General features: G+C 39.6%; 2 protein-coding genes across 2 annotated transcripts; both read right to left on the reverse strand.

Annotated features, from left to right (window-relative positions):
• Positions 1–225: 225 nt before the first annotated feature.
• On the reverse strand, positions 226–11,299 carry ccz1 (CCZ1 homolog, vacuolar protein trafficking and biogenesis associated). Its single transcript, XM_084342916.1, has 17 exons — positions 11,155–11,299; positions 9,335–9,410; positions 9,121–9,217; positions 8,914–9,011; positions 8,557–8,650; positions 8,345–8,425; positions 8,205–8,252; positions 7,972–8,055; positions 7,201–7,376; positions 6,296–6,377; positions 5,354–5,415; positions 4,008–4,119; positions 3,694–3,727; positions 3,392–3,509; positions 1,965–2,123; positions 867–994; positions 226–778 (listed from the first exon to the last, which is right to left on the reverse strand). Exons 2-17 carry the CDS (start codon positions 9,346–9,348, stop codon positions 723–725), a joined length of 1,443 nt encoding a protein of 480 aa, XP_084199042.1. The 5' UTR covers positions 9,349–9,410; positions 11,155–11,299; the 3' UTR covers positions 226–722.
• A 1,045-nt stretch (positions 11,300–12,344) lies between these two features.
• pvalb9 (parvalbumin 9) lies at positions 12,345–16,746 on the reverse strand. Its single transcript, XM_084341567.1, has 5 exons — positions 16,506–16,746; positions 14,918–14,985; positions 14,150–14,282; positions 13,793–13,902; positions 12,345–12,628 (listed from the first exon to the last, which is right to left on the reverse strand). Exons 2-5 carry the CDS (start codon positions 14,976–14,978, stop codon positions 12,603–12,605), a joined length of 330 nt encoding a protein of 109 aa, XP_084197693.1. The 5' UTR covers positions 14,979–14,985; positions 16,506–16,746; the 3' UTR covers positions 12,345–12,602.
• Positions 16,747–17,843: the final 1,097 nt, after the last annotated feature.

The following is a 17,843-nucleotide window of genomic DNA, read 5'->3' on the forward strand; positions in this document are numbered from 1 at the left end:
GCCCCTGAAACAATAAACGTGTAATCTTCGCCATGGTCCAGGGTCAAATTTCATGACGACATATTCATCTAAAATTAAAATTAAAGTTTATTCTTGTGATCTGAAAATGGGCCCCATAATATTCCCCATAATATATAAATATATAACACGATGCTGTTATTTGGAAGGAAGGAACGCATCCGCTTAGTGTGCATCTTCAACAACAAGTAGAAAAATTACACTACGCAAAATGACTTCTTAATTTATTTAAAGTTAGCGTAGTTGTTTACAAACCACAATAGTTTTGACATAATGACATCTTATTTTAAAACTATCACTGATCATCAAAGGAACCTGGAGTAAACTGTTCTGTGCATGTCAGTTTTTAAATTAATTTGAGACACTGTCATGATGTGGTCATTAAAAACAACAAAACCAAAAAAAAAAAACATGAACAAGTTGGAATTTCAAAGAAATCAATATGTCCAGTGAACAAAACCCTACAAGTATGTACAAAGAAAGACGGAAAATAAAGTACATGTACAGTAAAAATCTGGATTTACATGTAATTACAAGAGAAAATTACAATTTTGATAGGTTAAATAAAAAAAAACTTAGTGAGAGAGCTTTTTATTTTTGTCTTATTTTACAATGCAATTATTGCATTACGCTGATGCTGTCATGATACCCTGCAACGCTGACAGTTTTTAGTGTGGTGGAACAGTCTCTGCCTGTCTGCTGCATCAGTCCAAGAAGAAAATGTTGTTGAATTGTGTTGCACAAAGCCTCTTGACCTCCTCTGTAGGGGGGAAAAGAGAAAAGGGTATTAAGGTTGAAGTATCGATGACTGACACAGATTTAGTCATTGCCAATTGGTGGAGACTTACCGTTTACTTCGATCAGATTGGCGTTCTTCTGATTCAGGATCACGTACAGTTCTCTCTGGTCTGACTTCTTACCAACTACCCAGTAATCTGTCATAGCTTTTACGATGATTTCTTCATCTTCATCCACCCTGGGAGACAAATAGAAAGTCAAGTGAAGGAAACTATCACATTTACAGCAGGTTCTTTGTATCTGAGGGGAACTGTGCTTCCAAGATAATGTATTTAGCTAAACGGACTCAAAGACCTCATATATTTCTAAAAAAACTTCCTATAATCTAATATTTTTTCAATGGTTGAGTCAGAAGTAAATGTATTTCTACTTAAAACACAACAGAAATCCCCAAGAAATACTTAAATTTCAATATCTAAATTGCGCAGATAACAGTGTGTATGTTTTGAGTATGCAGACAAGGAAAGAACATCTGTACAACATCTGCGCAAAAAGAGGAACTGATATTGATACCAGCATCAAAGCTATGAATGTAGATGCCACTTTATGGCCCACAGTCTGGAAATGGGACTTTCACATGACTACAGTCTCATGACTGCATCTAAACTGAGTGAGTTTACAAAGTTCCCACAGACGTCACATTATCTGTGAAAATGACACAGCTAGTTCAACAAATCATGTCAGGCAGAGTTGGGAGAGGGAGAACGGGATGAAAATCCCTGATGAGGCTGAATGTCTCCGGGAAACTCAGTGTAGCTCCACTAAATCATTGACGTGGGGGGGATTTTTGAAGCAAATTTTTTATTTGTTTTTTTAAAACCCCTCAGCAGAAATCCAAATTAACTGGGACCCAGTGTTGACGCTGCAAGGAATGTGTATCAGCACGCCCACATATTCCACAAGTTCAGCCTTTTTGGGAGAGAGTGGGATGCTTAGTATCAAGGATACTTGGCTTTGCTATTGATGTGTCATTTTTCTCATTGTATCTACAAGTTATTCCTGAAGGGTTTGTGTAAAAGGAATTTAACCTGCTAGTGCTGGGAGCAATAAGGCCTGAAAATAATGTTGCAATATATTTAGGAAAAACTTTTGAACAAATGTGTGGAGGCCTTTAAGATAAACACAGCTACAGCCTTTCCCTGCCTTACCTGGCGAAGTCACAGTTGATGTCTCCCAGGATCTTCATGAGGTCGGGGTGGACAGAGGTGAGGCAGACACTGGCAGTCTTCCTCATGTGGATGGTGCTCTTCTCCGCCAGGTTCATGTGGTTGAAGTAGATGAACTTAAACTGCGGCTCCTTCTCAGGCCTGAATGGACACAAAATGTTAAAGCTGTATGACCCCCTGCTTGTGAAAAACAAGGACCAGTCTATGATGTGCATCTTTTTGAAAGGGTGCTACTTCATTTTCAAGGTGACATTGTTTGTTTGTTAGAGGTGCTGCCCTCAGCTTTTATTTTGAGCAGATATGGAGGGAAGACATATCTTGCTAATTTGTTTTAACACTATAGCCCCTGTATACATCAGTAGGAGACTAACGATGTCCAGTCAAAGAGTTGGGGTGTCTCTGTGGCAAGCCATTCAGTAAACACACATTATTAATAGATGATACAGGAAGGCCAAATCACTTTGGATGATAACATCCACCAAAAAGCCACTTGTGCATTTTAATTAAGCCCACTCCATTGTCCACCCACGTTAAGGTCAACTGAGGATACAGTTATTACCACAGCTTACCTGACAACAGTACTGTAATAGCATCTCTGGAGGAGTGTGTGTAGGTATTCAAACAGGCCATACAACTGATTTTATCTCTGCTTGGTCTAATTATTTACAGTTCCAACAGGCCAAATCAGGACGCAGGCCTGAACGCCAGCTGAAGAATTTGGGACGCCATCATTTATTCAGTGGATTCTTCACTTGGGTGATTAAAAAAGGGGCCCATCAAATTGCCCGTGCCAGGGAGTCCAGTCTTGGATTACAGGCGCGGACGAATCTGAAGCTAACTGCTGGGGTTAAAGGAGAGCAGGCCAGGATGCCAGTCTTTACAGCTACTCTGCTTGAGTTACCCCTAAGTAGTGCCCTGACGATATCCAGTGGTATTAGAGTCTCATCTAACGCTGGCAGCCAGGCAGAGTTAATACAAACTGGTGACAACAACATGGCTAATCATGGGACTGCATTTCATTAAAATCATCTCGTGCCCTTATGCTACATTCTCTCTAATTCTGAGAATGTTCTGGAAACAGTTTTTGACTAATTATGATGCAGCACAAACATAAATAACTGATGAACAAATAAGTCTACAGTAGGGCTGCAACCAACTATTCTTTCTTTCAATTAATGCACTGATAATTTAGTCAAGAAAGTCAAACTGAAGAATTTAGTTTGAAATTTTAGAAATGTTTAATAAGCTGGCAGTTCCTTAAAATGTTGTGTCCTCAAAATGTCGTATATTTCACTTTAAATGGTTTATGAGGGGAAAAATATTTAAAAAAGGAATATATGCATGAGTTGTTGCTGTAATTACATTTTTGACAACAATTAGAAATATTGTTAATTAAGCGGTCAACTGACCCTGATATCCTGCGGTTAATGGTGAACTGTTCACAGATGTCTGATGCCAACAAAGTGAGCTGAGGGCCCACCAAGCCGTCCAGCTGTTCACAGAAGTCCCTCGTCAGCTCCACAGAGGCTAGAAAAGAGATGAAGAAGACGGACATTATGGGACATCTGAAGAGAAAGGGACATTTTAGCTTCATATGAGCAGTAAAATGGCTAAAATACTAGACGGCACCAGAATAAATTAACCAGGAAAGGGAAATGAAAGTTGACTCTTTTTATTCAGTGGGCAGCTGGGTGACTGGGTGCACACTTACCACTGATCATAAAACACGCTGCAGCGCTCATCGCCTGGAAAAGAGCAGATGGGTGCAGGTTAAATGCAGTATCAAGGTCACACAGGTTAGAAATCACATTAACATGATAAGCATCGTGGGCAAACTTCATCATTTTAAAATTCAGCTGTCTAATCCCAAAAAATCCATATCGTGTGATAGAGCAGTGGAATATTTCATCCTAAATCTGCTGTTCACAGATTATAAAAATGAATAACAACTCCCCCCTATTTTAATACATTAAAAAAAACTCCTTTATGGACTGTCACAAATATAGCAGATCATGTTTACTCTACCTTATAAACGATCAGGTGCAGCTCCTCGTAGCCATTGTCTGTGCTGACAAATATTTTTGGAAATCTGAATTTGGCCTCAGGGTCTTTAAGGTTGGTAGGTCCTGTAAGAAACCTGGAGGAAACAGAGGAGAGCATGAACAGTCCAAAAAGTCAAAACTGCAAGCCTACCTGAGAGACTATTTACAAAACAAGACTACACATTTAGGAGAGATTGCTGGTAATGCTGTAAAAAGGAGCCTGAAGAGAACTAATTTTTGGTCATTCGATAAATTGACATTTTATCTCTAGATTCATTCAAAGTGGATCCTGTACATCTCCAGCAAAAAGCATTTGAAGCGAGGATTTGTGGTATTTTTAATGACGTCACAAGACAGATCTAAGCTTTGCTCATGGGGGAAGGTTTGGCCTGATGGTGGCACTAGATGTAAGGTCAGTGGGTTACCAAAACGGGTATGAATCATCAGCTTTCCTGAATATTTGTACCAAATACACAGCAACACAGCCAGCAGTTGTCAAGATATCTTGGACTAAAGTGTTGAAAAGACTGAACCAAACCATATCATACTGATTAGAAAAGAACTAAAAGATTCATTCCTCTTCACCACGTATCCCTTCATGACAGATCCAAACTGAACAAAGGACTCACTGTTATACTGTTTATACACGAGACTCCAAGGATGCCACATATTATAAACCATGAGCACTGAGGCCTGTCTTTGTGTTACATGTGTTTCTCCAACTCTCTCCAAGCCCATCTGTAGCCTATTTTACTTCAACGTAGTTCTAACAATTTTGCTGTCCTTCATTTAATTTTCTTTATATTCTCGAGTGTCATCCAGTCAGAGCTTATACTTATAGGTCACCAGGAGTCAGCCTTGGACTACTGCAACAGCTCCACTTCACCTTCAGGGACAAATGACTTGAAGCAGCATTCACACACACGTTTTGTCAGACGGAAAACACTTGAGCAAACTGTCTGTGGTTACATATGTACACTGAAACTGAATAGAAAGTAGGCTTTATTTTCTTTCCCGGAGCGTGCAGTGAAACTCTACCCCCTGCTCTCTTATTTAAATACAAAGTGCTAGCCAAGGGAGTTGCCTCCTTAAATAATTTGGTTGACTGCAAGCAAAGCTCATTACCGTCAGTGGGTCGAGACCACAAGACGCTGGTGCACACACATGCACGTGGATGTAAACAGTATGCCTCTTGATGTGTAATGTTGGATACCTTTTATGTTGAAGACATTATTCCACTGACAGACATCTCAACATAATCCCACTCTTGTTTTTACTGGACCCTCTGCAGACAAACACAGATACAGATACATGTGATCGGGGACTTACCTCCCATAGTGCAACAGATTCCCTGCGACCTCTGGCCTCAGAGGAGAGTCCCTGCCAGCCAGCTATGAGGAGAAAAGAGTGGGTTAGTGGAAAATGTTCCTCACAGCTTTGCAAGCAACATTCACAGCTCGTATTCAGGACAGTCGTCTTGTAATTTCTGTCTTATGAGGCACCATTTGTGCCAAACTGATGCCACTGAAAGCCATTGTATGCATTTATTTTTTCTTACACGGCCATCTTAGCACCAATTGTGTGTGCTCCAAATACTAAGCTCCTCTCTGATGAAGACATTTATCAAAATAATAGTGATAGTGTACAAAATAATAATATTTTATTTACTCAAATGAATATAATTGTTACGTCACATCATTACGACATGCAAAACAGTCAACTGACACTGACACAAGGTGCAACAAGACAACACAAGCGCACTTCAAATTGGTGGCTCAAATGAAACCCCAGACTGTCTGGATCATTAACATAAAAAAAAAGCATCAGCTCACATTACATTCTTCATAATCATGAAGGAGCATAGTATCGGGAGCACACTATCAGTGCTAAGATGGTGCTGTCATCATAAACTAGAATTACCACCTCAGGGTTGTGTGCCTCTGTGCAGCAGTCAAGTTGCACTTTGCAATTATATCTGTCCAGAACACATAATATACTGTATGTAGTGAAGACTTTGAAGGAATTTGATAAAAAAGGTATTAAGTGTATTTTCTGGCAAAACAGAAGTTCTCACTACATTGACATGTATGATTTCAGTGAATAATTTCCAGTGAACATGTTCAACAACAATCACCTCAAGCTCACTATCTGCAAAACCAATGAATCTGTGGTGGACTAATCCTGCATGTCTATATATTGATTGAGAGAAACAAAAACAGGATCAGATTCCACAGTTGTATCCTAACCCCATGTGCACTCCCACCTCCTCACCTCTGGTTCAGAGTGCCTGGGGAACAGCGAAGTGGTCAGGTACTTGTACAGGATCCTCATGTCATCTTGCTCCAGTCCGCTCCTGCAGACGAAACCGCAGGGACAAAATTACAACCGTTACAACGCGCCCTGCCAAAATCCAAATAATATGTGGCTGTTGACAATATTTTCAGTGTGCCTCCAGTTGAATTTGCATCATGGGCCGGGTGCTATATTAATTAATTAAAAATGTGCTGCTATGAATACTCCAGAGCAATGCTATTTAATTTAGACAATAATTAAACAGCTCTTCTGTTTGTCTGTTGACAATGAAAGATCACACTGCTCTCGAGTAATTTCATTATAAATCATGTAATCCCCCGTGCTTACACACTGTGCCACTGCTCCCGGAGCGAAAGTGACATTTCAGTGAGCATGTTAACCGCAAAGAGGATTACAGGACCCACCTCTGTTTACCAAGGATAGAGACAGTGCCATTAAGTGCCGCCCACCTTACAATCATCTCTCTGCTAACTTTGTATTGTGTGAAGGTGTTTCCTAGCAACTTCTGTCTGCTAGCAAACAACAAAAAATGTTGTGTGCTGGTGAGAAGCACTACCAACAAGTTAAAGAACCCAGAACTAATTTTTTATAAGCTGCTGAATTGAAAAACTGAGCCTTATAAAGACAAAAGTGGATATAGGCAATAGCCATCAGTGGGAAAAAATGGGAAAACTGGGGGATCCAGACACTCAGGATGCTAATGTTATGTGTGCAGCAAGCATTTTTGATTTGTAAAGAGCGGATTTTGTCGGTAAAAGTGTTATTTCTGCAGGTGGTGTGTTCAAGAGGGCTTCCAAATTCAATATCAGTATCAATAGCTGGGGGTATAAAACACAATTTACAAAAAAGTTTCAAGTCTGTACCAGATGAGCTGGTCGTTATACAGGAAGGCTGTGTATTTGATCAGACTGAGGCTCTCCTCCACTCTGTTGACGAACGACTGGATCTTAAGGTAGGTCATCTTGTCCAGTGGGAAGAAGCTGATGCCTCCAAACACGTCCAGCAGGTCGCAGGATTGAAGATGGAGAGTCTGCAGATACTGAAAACCCCAGAATGAACACACCCACACAGAAATAACAGGAGACAGCCCAGAGACACGGGAGAAGGGAAGGTGAAAGGGGTTAGTTTACCTGCCTACAAGTGCTTGCTTACAGAGCAATAAAGACCGAGGAATAAGAAACTCTGACTGATGCTGTGTGGAGACGCTTGCATCATCCTGACATTCAACCTCTGACAGGCACACCACCGCCAGCTCACTCTTTGTCTCAGTCTTTGGGTTACATGGGGGAGAGGGAAGCCCGTGTTAACTTAAGATGGGTATTCCCTAATTAGAAATTAATTTTTTATACTTGTGCATATGTGTTTATCGTTCCAGCAAGCCGACTGTGGCATGAAGGTGGAGAAGCTAATAAAGACAGACAATTATGAGGAAATCAGGCATGACTGCAAACGTCTTTTCACACAGTCACATGACTCTTTACAAAGAAACACTGTATGTACAACGGAGTGTCATCCCTGGAGGCAAGACCTTGTGAAAACATTGCTTTTCAGGCTCAAGTGACTTTCTAATAAAACATCTATGCGCACACTGTCTGGTTATAATCAATCATGCTTTCAAATGGAGAGCTTTTTACCCTGTAGAAGAACTTTTCAAGCTTCTGAATGAGCAGCTCCACTCCACCGGCTTCCATCGCTCTGCCAAATGTGCCATTGAAGAGCTAAAGCACAAGCAAAACAATCACTGTTACAAAATTATTCTTTTTGTATTATAAAAGGCCATAAACTGGTAGTATAGGGGTGTTATTATATGGTTTTTAGAAGAGAAGGACTTCTGACAGTGTCTAAAATACATATACTACACACTCACCTTGTACATACTGTAGCACTGCCTTACCACTGCACCATAAACAGTGTCCTACAGAGGCAAGAGGGTAAAGGTGAGGTAAAGTTTAAACTGACAATATTTAGTGAAAGAAATACAGATGTTGAGCATCACTCAGCACTCACAAGTATTTCCTCTTCCTGATATTCTACCGTGGGAGGTTTACCATCTTTGTTTGGTTTCTCAATCATTGGGTTTCGTACCACCTGAGGAAAGAATTTGAAATACAAACAGCAGGATTAGAGAAGGAAAGCTTAATAACATCCAAAAGAAATTCAACAGTCAAAAAAACAGCAAATATTAAACAAGAGAAGTATAAGTAAGCTTTTAAAAATACCATGACTATCCAGAAATTGTCCTCGGGCTCGAAGAAAAACTGCCGGTTCTTCTGTGTGTGCAGGGACTTGGCTGGTTTTGTTGGACAGAACGTTCTGGAAGACAGAAGACATGACCGTGAAAAGAAAGGAGATACAAGATGTGCAGTCCGATCCTTTCTGCTTTCACAGATAGCGGTTACTTATCAGTGTTTTATATCACAACTTATTGCAACATTTCCCTGTTCTGTTATACTTCGGGTTCAAAGAAAGGACGCCCTCCTTCTCGTTTGCTTCAAAACAGCTTTTCAAATTGCGCCACATAACTCACGTTGGACACTTTTAAATTAATGCCAAGCCTACAGTACTGAACTCTTTACCTGGTGAACTGTACAATGGCTTCACAAAGGCCCACATTTCGGATCTTCTCATTCTTCTCCACATCACTTGGGTGGTAAAACAAAATCTTCTTCTCTTCCTAAAGAAAACAAAAATTACACTTTTGACAAGTTCCTAATAACCAGAGTTAAAAAAACCCAGAACTTATCAAACTGTAAAGTATGTGTATATCTGGGAATCAACCCCACCTCTCCTTCCCGGGGTCCGAATGTTGGGTTATAAACGAAAAAACTGAGCAGGGATGGTGTGTACTGTTTCTCTTGCATTCCTGAGGCCATCCTGGGACTGTAACAGATACAAAGAGAAAGCTGAAGAAACACAATCCAAATAAAGAGACCTCTTACATTTCTTCCAGCTTACATCAATGTCAGCCTTGCATCATCACAAACATGTATGCTTTACCTGATCATTAGCATTAGTGTAACTTGTGTCTGGATTTCCTTTGTTCCAAAGGCAGTTTGGTTAGCATGCCGTGTGCCTGCAGAATGAAGACAAGTACATCACAAACTGTAGCATGACAGATCCGGAGAGAATCATTAAGCTCTAACTGCAGGGTTAAACACACACACAAACAAACACACTAGTACAGCTGATGTTTATTAGGGCAAAGTTGGATCTATACTTGGAATGCACTGATCTGATATGCTACATCAGTATGTTCCTAAATAGTAGGGAAACATTAATCCATTGCTGATATTGAGCTGCTCTATTCAATTATATTTCATGTTTTTGTCTACATGCTTATTTGCACTAAACGTTTGCAAATAATTAATTCATTTTAATGTTTGTATCTTAACTTGTAATTCATGTTAATTAAAGTTTCTACATGTTTATTGAATATTTTAATTCAAAAATAACAATTCAGTGAATGTATATCTATGTATTTGTTGTCGCATTTTGTTTTACAAGGCAAGGCAACCAATGTTTAAGTCAAGCCTGCTTTACACGTAAAATAATTATCCCTATCCACACAGTGAGACATACAGCTTATGAATTAAACACTGGTTTCCGGGTTGGTACTCGGTATCAGCAGATATTCAAATTCAGGTACTGGAACTGGATCGGAACTGAAAAAAACATGGATCGTACGTCCCTACCAAATGCTGACCTTATTCTGTGGATCAGGTATTGCCAATGCCATGACCAACCCACAGCTGCTTTGTCAATGTCAAGAGTTACGGTTTCCGTTAACAGTTGCATTTATTTATTCATGGCAGGTCACTGACACAGCTTTAAGTGCCAAAGTTATCCCTGACCTAATGTTACTACATTACAAAAAAAGTATACCTATTAATCCATGCAGCAAGGTACAGACATACCAGAATTTGGAAAAAGGGTAAATGTGTTGTTTATGGTACAGGCCTGGCTGAGGCTTTGGAATCGGTGCACCCCTAATTCATACAGTGGTGGTTATTATAATACTTCCTTTTAATAGTGTTTTATCATACTGGAGGAAAATCCCATTGAAGGTGCTCGAAAATGAAACGATAGCACAAAACTAATATTAACACATATTCACCAGCTTATTGAGTGTACTTGGGTACAACTAAGGCAGTCCGAGATCCTGATCAGTGTCTCTTATACACTCATTGATACAGCAGAAAGTGGTGGACAAATAATCCGTATAAAGAATTTCGAATATATAAATGCAATAACATATGAGCAATATTTTCATGTCATGGTGGCCCAACAACATACTACAGTGTCAGGTTGCTCCACCATAACATTCAAGTTTTATGAGGCTATAAATGTTTTAAATTTAACGTCAACAGCCGTTCAAAAATTCAGTAAGAAGTTCAATCTGCGCTTTTTATAAACTTCAGTACTATCAGATGCGTGTTTGCTCCTGCTGTTGCATTGTGTCGCTACCTCTGTGTACAGGATCATGTACATTTCGCAACGTTGACTGCTGCTGTCGTTAAGCCGGTGAAGTCTGTGCAAACTGAGCTAAAACCCTGAGAGGAACCACAACACACAAGCTAACTTAGCTGTTTTATTGTGTAAATTATGACTTCGTGAGTTAAGCACACACGGTGTCGTCTGTGGCTCTGTAACTTAACATGTACAACTACTTCATATTAACTGTTACAGAGCGCAGCAACAAGCCGACGGTGAGCCTGATCCAGCAGCTATTAGCTTGCTAGCTTGCTCTGCTAGCAGTAGAGTTGTGTTTGCAGAGATTCAGGCGGAGAAAAACAGAGTAAGACGACGGTAACACTCACCTCACAAAGCTTACACCCAACACGGGCAGGTACTTGTGGCTGTAGGTTGCGTAAACAAAAATAAAAAATGAGGAAATGAGATCAATGAGAGGAGATGCCGCATTATACTTCACATTCTTAACTTCCTGTATTTGACAGCGCGGCGTCACAAGTTCAACTGCTCGGGTAAAATCGATGTCAAGCCAAATAAAGGTTCCTAGGGGAACAAGAATTGCTGTGAACTTTAGAATAACTTCTTGGTTATTTATAATATATATATGTATATGTGCTCGGATTCTGCAAAGATGTGGCTTCACATGCTGTAATATTTGATTTTAGGTTTACTTAATAAAACTTGTTTACAAAGAGTTTTTAGCTCTTATTTTACACTGAGGATTATTAACCAAGTTCTTCTTTGGTCTTGCCTTTGATTACATCAAGTCTTTATTGCACAGTGATGAGACACTTTGGTTGGACTTTGGATTGTATAGTGCATGCATTCGGAAGTCATTTGTTTCTTTAATTGTCACATTCAGTTCTTGGTTTTGATTATACCGTACATTTATTTTCACACCAATCCCTGTAATGTTTTATACCTTACATCTTTTCTCTATAAACAAATATAAACCTTAAAAACCCTGAATAAACAAATACTTAGTTCAATTTGTTCAATTGTAAATGTTAGTAAATGATCTATGATTAATGTAGTCATGAGATACACAGTCACCAATTTTCAGTCTGCACCCATGTTTATTTGTGAACATATTCCCTTATGTGTTTCTAGTATAGTGACAAATCCATGTCGTGGAAAATTGTGTATTTGTAGAACATCTTAATCTAAAGGAGACATATTATGCTCATTTTCAGGTTCATAACTTTATTTTGGGTTCATACTAGAATAGGTTTACATGAGTTTTCTCATTATGTCTGAAATGCTGTTTTTAAGCCCCTCTCTTTGTCCAGTCTGCTCTGATTGGTCAGCTCACACACACCTGAGCCAGCACCACAAACACCAGCAGAGCCGCGGATGCTTTTATTCCTCCTGTCATTCATGTGGTTTCTACTCTTGAGCTATCAGCTGGTATTTGTACACACAGTCATTTAGCCACATTTTATTTTTTGCTGAAACATGATATGACAAATGTGATTTTTATAGCATTTGTTTACACATCGAACATGATTTCAGAAAAGATAACCATGGAGAGGTGATCTATGTTTCCACATGTTTATTCATCTCATTAATTGTCAGAGTTGTGCACAGAAAAATAACATGGACGAACACAATGGAAAGACAAATTAAAGGTTTATCGTCTTTAAATGGACAAAAGGTCATTTAAAAACAACTAGAGCACACAGAGTTTAGTAGAAAACTAAATAAATCACTGGGAATGGAAGCTGGGATCAGATGAGCCCAGAGCTGGGTAGAGGACTGAGGACCTGAAGACTTGAGCGCTTTTCATCTGTGAAACTCAGGACAGGACCATAGTCTGGAACTCTGGAGAAAGAAAACATGTTGAATGGCCATTAATCAAGCAAATTTTAACCTTATGCAGAGCCGTCACATAAAATTGACACAGAATAGAAATCATGTTTTATGAATTGTACAAGTGCTTTTCCTAACTATCTTTTTTCTATTTTTTCCCCCTGACAATCCTTTTAATGCTTATTTTATTCTTAATAACCATTTTATTTTTGGTATCTATTTAATTCTTCAGTAAATATTTAATTCTTCTTCCTTATGACCTCTTTTATCTATTATGCACTATGCAGCTCAGACAGATGGTTGACTGTTTCATTGTTTTACACAATAACAATAAAGACTTCAATCTGAGTCTTTGTCCTGTTATGTAAGACGGCTGAGCTTTGATAATGCTGGTAACTGGACAGTTGGCAAAACTGGGACAATAATCAAGAGGTCATGACTTCTAGTATCAGTGCAGATGGTTTTTACACTAATAAACCTAAAAACAACATGGATGAACAAAGATCCTCGGTTACTGATTTGTACCACTGAACAGAAGAAACACTTTGATTCCTCAGAGCTGAGCTTGTAAGATTGATTTTAATAAACCTCTGCTGAAAACTGTTAAAGTTATTGCTCCTTTGAGTTGTTTAGATCGACTGTGTTACTTGTCTTAATGCATCTGATATTGAGGATCAAATCAATGCAAAGACATTATAGTAAAACACCGCCTGCCAGTAATGGATGCATATATACTTATATCGATCATTTAGAAGAATACTGATGGAAATCATTAGTCAATTTATGCCCATTTACATTTTATCTGTAAGATTATACATAAATAAGGATCCTCATAGTCAGCCCTTTGTTCACTGTAAGTAAATAAGCCTGAGGCAGTGCACAGTGTTGCCAATTTCTACATAATGTTGCTTTAATAGCAAATCAATGTGATCATTCATGACTATAAAACTGCATTTAAGCAGGTTAGCAAATGACTTGTTTGTTATCGTAATGGCTAAATGCATTACTTCGGTATTACAAAAGTGCTCTAAGCTGCATAAAGTTAGCTGACTCTTCTCTGTTAACTCAGATTGTGTTTGTTTGACTCCACCCACTGAAATTCAGTCCAACCAATGAGATCAATCCTGCCTACATCATGAGTTTGTACAAATACAATCTGAGAAATCAGATACCGACCGTCCGCTCCAATTCTGCCATCACTGTCATCATCAGCTGCTGAGATGAATCTCTTGGTTTCTGCCTCGGTCAGTGTTCGTGCCCCGGGGATGAACCGCTGCAGGAAGTACCTGTACACACACACACACACACACACACACACACACACACACACACACACACACACACCAAATGCAATCATAACACTTTGCCCATAGTGGATTATTAGGCGATGGCTTAATGGTCCTCCCAATAATACTACTGTGTGTAAATCTTTCTGAAAGACACACACAAATACAAAATACAAGCTCTGCAAATGATTTTAGATGAAAAGATGTTACTTGAGGTAAAAAAATATTTGATCTTTGTGTCACACACTTGAGCTCAGACTCCTCGATGAAGCCGCTGTTGTCCTCATCGAGGATCTGGAAGACATCTTTGATTTCCTTGGGCGACTTCGAGGACAGGCCACACAGCTGGAAGAACTTTTTGTAGCAGAATGTGTCCGGAGCTGGAAACACACAACACACACACACACACACACACACACACACATACAAACATAACAGTTACAGACAAACATAGATAAAATAATAATAAAAGGGACAGAAGCTGACACATGAGGTTTAGCAGGGTGGGAGCTGATGTGGAGATTAAAACAGCGTGTGGCTGCTGTCCAGGTGGGAGATTTTCCAGCCCCTGTTTTTTATCTTTTAAGTCCAGTTGACACATGCCTCCACTAAAACAGACAAGATGATTGAAAACCTTTTCAAATTCGGATTTCATCACTATTCAGTTAAAGCTGAAGAGGATGCTGTACAATATTAGAAACAATGAAACTGTAGAGAAGATTATGCACCTTGTACGGGGAGTGTGTTAGAAACATCTGGAACACAGATTATGAGCAGATCGATTTACCAATCGTGGATCAGGATTACTGTGCATTTTATCACAATTAGGTGTGTAGTTAGTTAAAGTTACAGCTATTGATCCTGTGATCTTACTGTTGAGGTCATGGAGCGATGAGCCATGTTTTCTGTATGGGACGGTTTTAAATGAATGAGTAGTTTCAAATATTTGTGTGTGTGTGTGTGTGTGTGTGTGTGTGTGTGTGTGTGTGTGTGTGTGTGTGTGTGGAGACGCTACCTTGACAGTCCTTGACAGCATTTTCAATGGCCTCAGCTGAAAGGATGGAGGTGAGCGACATGTTGGTCCTGCAGAGTCAAAGAAAAGCTCTGTAAATAATTCACACACACACACACAAACATACACACACACTCTACCTCTCGCACACACAAACATTTTCTTCACCTAATTCTGGCTTTTTGATTTGCTCCCAGTCCATTTTTGTGTCATGCTGGATTAACTTTTGTCATATTTGGAGATGTATCTAGGTTAATATTATGATCCCATCAAAATCTCCAGTCACGAATGTTCGACAAAATATGCTCAAGTTGTCAAAAAAAAGGATAAAAATGTCAGTGAAAGAATCAGCGGGATTCACAAGAGATATACAACTTGTTTCAAAATGTTTTTCATTACATTTAACAAATTCATAATATTATGATCTATGCCTTATTCATCAGGTTTCCTGTTCAGATTTCCCCGGTGGCTTCTTCATAACTGAGGATAATTTCTGCCCTTGAACTGCTTAATTGGGTTGGCTGAGCTGTGCAGGGTGATTGGCACCATACAAAAATAATAAGGGTGGGGATATAGTTCATAAATATACAATATACTGTTTGTGATTTTACAACCACCACCAAGAAAATAAAAAACAACTTTGAATATGCAAGCCACCAATTTCTATAATAGCACAAGGGCTGCAGCGTTACAGCAGTTTTAGGAAAATAAGATGGTTATCGTACCGTGTACATTTGCTTATCTACAGTATTGAATTCTCTGAAGTCTATCAAATTTTGATCAGGACAAAATATTTTGCCAAACCAAAAGAAACTCTTCTGTTTCCATTTCTTTAAGGGTCATTGTAACTGATAATAGCCTAATAATATACTGTAAAATCTGACAGTGATCTTAAATTGAGTAAACCGATTACTTCGAAATAACCAAGTAACGAAGACTAATGATTTTAAGTTGTTAAAACTTTTTAGCACTCACAACTTAAATTGCATGGTCTACTTTACTTGTAATTCTGAGGTGATCGGTTTCCTGACTCTCCTGAAGTCAATGTTTACAGTGTAACAACAATTTTGTACCATATAACATGCAACTTATATTTTCTGAGACGGATATCCCTAATGTCAGCCAATGAATGTCAGCCACATCCTGCTCTCCAAGCATGTACAGACTGCCTTCACTTGTGCAAAAAATACAAATACATCACTTTTCTGACTTCTCTAATCATTTTAGTACAGTCCCTGAAAGCTTGAGGAGTTCAGATATTATCATGACATGTTTTAGCTTATGTTTGTACCTTTATAGGAAAAGATGATGGTGATCTTAAAACAATCCTGTCAGTGATTTAAAACATCTTTTATGAAGTCATTCATCACTCAGTTTGTCATCTGGTTGGAGCAATAGCCTACTACTATTAGTAGGCTAAAGCATTTAAGGATAAGCATGCCTAAAACTTTTATATAAATGATGAACAAAACCCTATGAAAGAGAATATAAGGCTATGGTTACACTTCTAGCTCATCTTCCCGCAGCGCAGGTACAGCAGCAGCACATCTGGCCAACACCTGTATTCTCCCCATGCAGCTGTGGGACTCACCGCTGTTGGCTCGGTCTCCTCTCCGTCCAGGTCCAAAGCAGCAGCAGCAGCAGCAGCAGTAACAGATAAGGCTTTGTGGTGTCCGCTCACAGTTGGCTCGGTCTTATATATGCTTGAGTTTCCAACCTGTCCACGGATCAAGTTTTCCCGCAGCCAGCCGCCTCCTTCTCGTGTTCCTCACCTGCTCACCTGGCCAATTAGCCTTCACCGTTTACATCCGCTGCTCTCTCCTCTCTGCCCTCTCTTCTTCGCTGTCATATCAACTGTGATTTCTGTCCAATCAACTTTCCCTCCCCTCTCCCCTCCCTCACCCCTTCTCCTCCCCTCTCTCTCCCTGCAGGTGCACGTGGAAGCTTACAGACATCTCCAAATTCAATCAGGCCTCTTTTCTCTCGTTGGTTTTAGTGAATAATCTCCAGAATTCAGATGATTATAGGGAGCAGTAGGTCATAAATCATCTTGTGATTCACCGGGGGATTGTTGTCTTCAACTGTGACATTATTTGTCACACTGATATTACACTCAGACTCAAAACCCCATTGTCTGACTGTGTTAAGTGTGATTTGTTTACATATAAAACTGCTCAACAAGGTGAAAGAGAAGTTAAACATGGATGTAACTCAAGATGAAGTAAGAATAGTGTGAAGAAAAATCCAAAGTACATTATTTTATTTAAAAAAGTGAGGATCAGTAGACCAAAATCACCAAGATGTTAAGTTAAAATAATCAATAGGAGTGGAGTTACACTACTGCTGTTCTGTGCATTATGATGCTTTTCATCTTCCACACCTGACCTACTATAAGGTGATGAGCTGGGTGGGAACTGAGGTGCACCTCAGATTTTCTAAGGGGGTCTCACCATGACAACTGGCCACTCTAAACTGATGAGTTTGTTGTCTGCAGACGGAGGCCCTCTAAACCCTCTGACACAGCAGCGTCTCTGGTGAATCCAGTCAGCACTAATGGCATTAGCAGAGACAGGAGAGATTCTTTTTGTAACGAGAACCAGGGGAATAAATCTCATTATTCCTCCACGTATCACCAGCAGTGAAGCTCTAACACTTTGTGAGTGACAGCATGAACTCACAGCCACTTGTTGGACTAAAAAAGTGAACTCAAGTGAAGCTCTGAAGACACTTCCACTGTATTTCCAAGCCTCCAAGTGTGCAAAGTAAAACTGTCTGACAGCTGAGACCCCTGTGACCTATTGACAGATCAGAGGCGCCACCTTGTGGCTGCTTCTCATCAATGCAGAGCCATCTTTTATTGGGGTATGAGGGATGAAAGCCTCACCACATACTGTACAAGAGGAGAGAGCTGCATAATAGAGCAGGAGCT

The sequence above is a fragment of the Pagrus pagrus genome (assembly GCF_965226575.1).
Source record: "Pagrus pagrus genome assembly, chromosome: 21".
Classification (NCBI taxonomy): Eukaryota; Metazoa; Chordata; class Actinopteri; order Spariformes; family Sparidae; genus Pagrus; species Pagrus pagrus.

Coding starts and splice junctions, on each gene's coding strand:
- pvalb9 (XM_084341567.1), bottom strand. CDS start 14,978: ATGTCGCTCACCTCCATCCTTTCAGCTGAGGCCATTGAAAATGCTGTC. Junction 14,283..14,917: donor TGCTGTCAAGGACTGTCAAG/GTAGCGTCTCCA, acceptor GTGTGTTTCCAG/CTCCGGACACATTCTGCTAC. Junction 13,903..14,149: donor ATCGAGGAGTCTGAGCTCAA/GTGTGTGACACA, acceptor GTGTGTGTACAG/GTACTTCCTGCAGCGGTTCA.
- ccz1 (XM_084342916.1), bottom strand. Junction 8,056..8,204: donor AGTGCTACAGTATGTACAAG/GTGAGTGTGTAG, acceptor CTTGTGCTTTAG/CTCTTCAATGGCACATTTGG. Junction 7,377..7,971: donor TTGAAAAGTTCTTCTACAGG/GTAAAAAGCTCT, acceptor TGGGGTTTTCAG/TATCTGCAGACTCTCCATCT.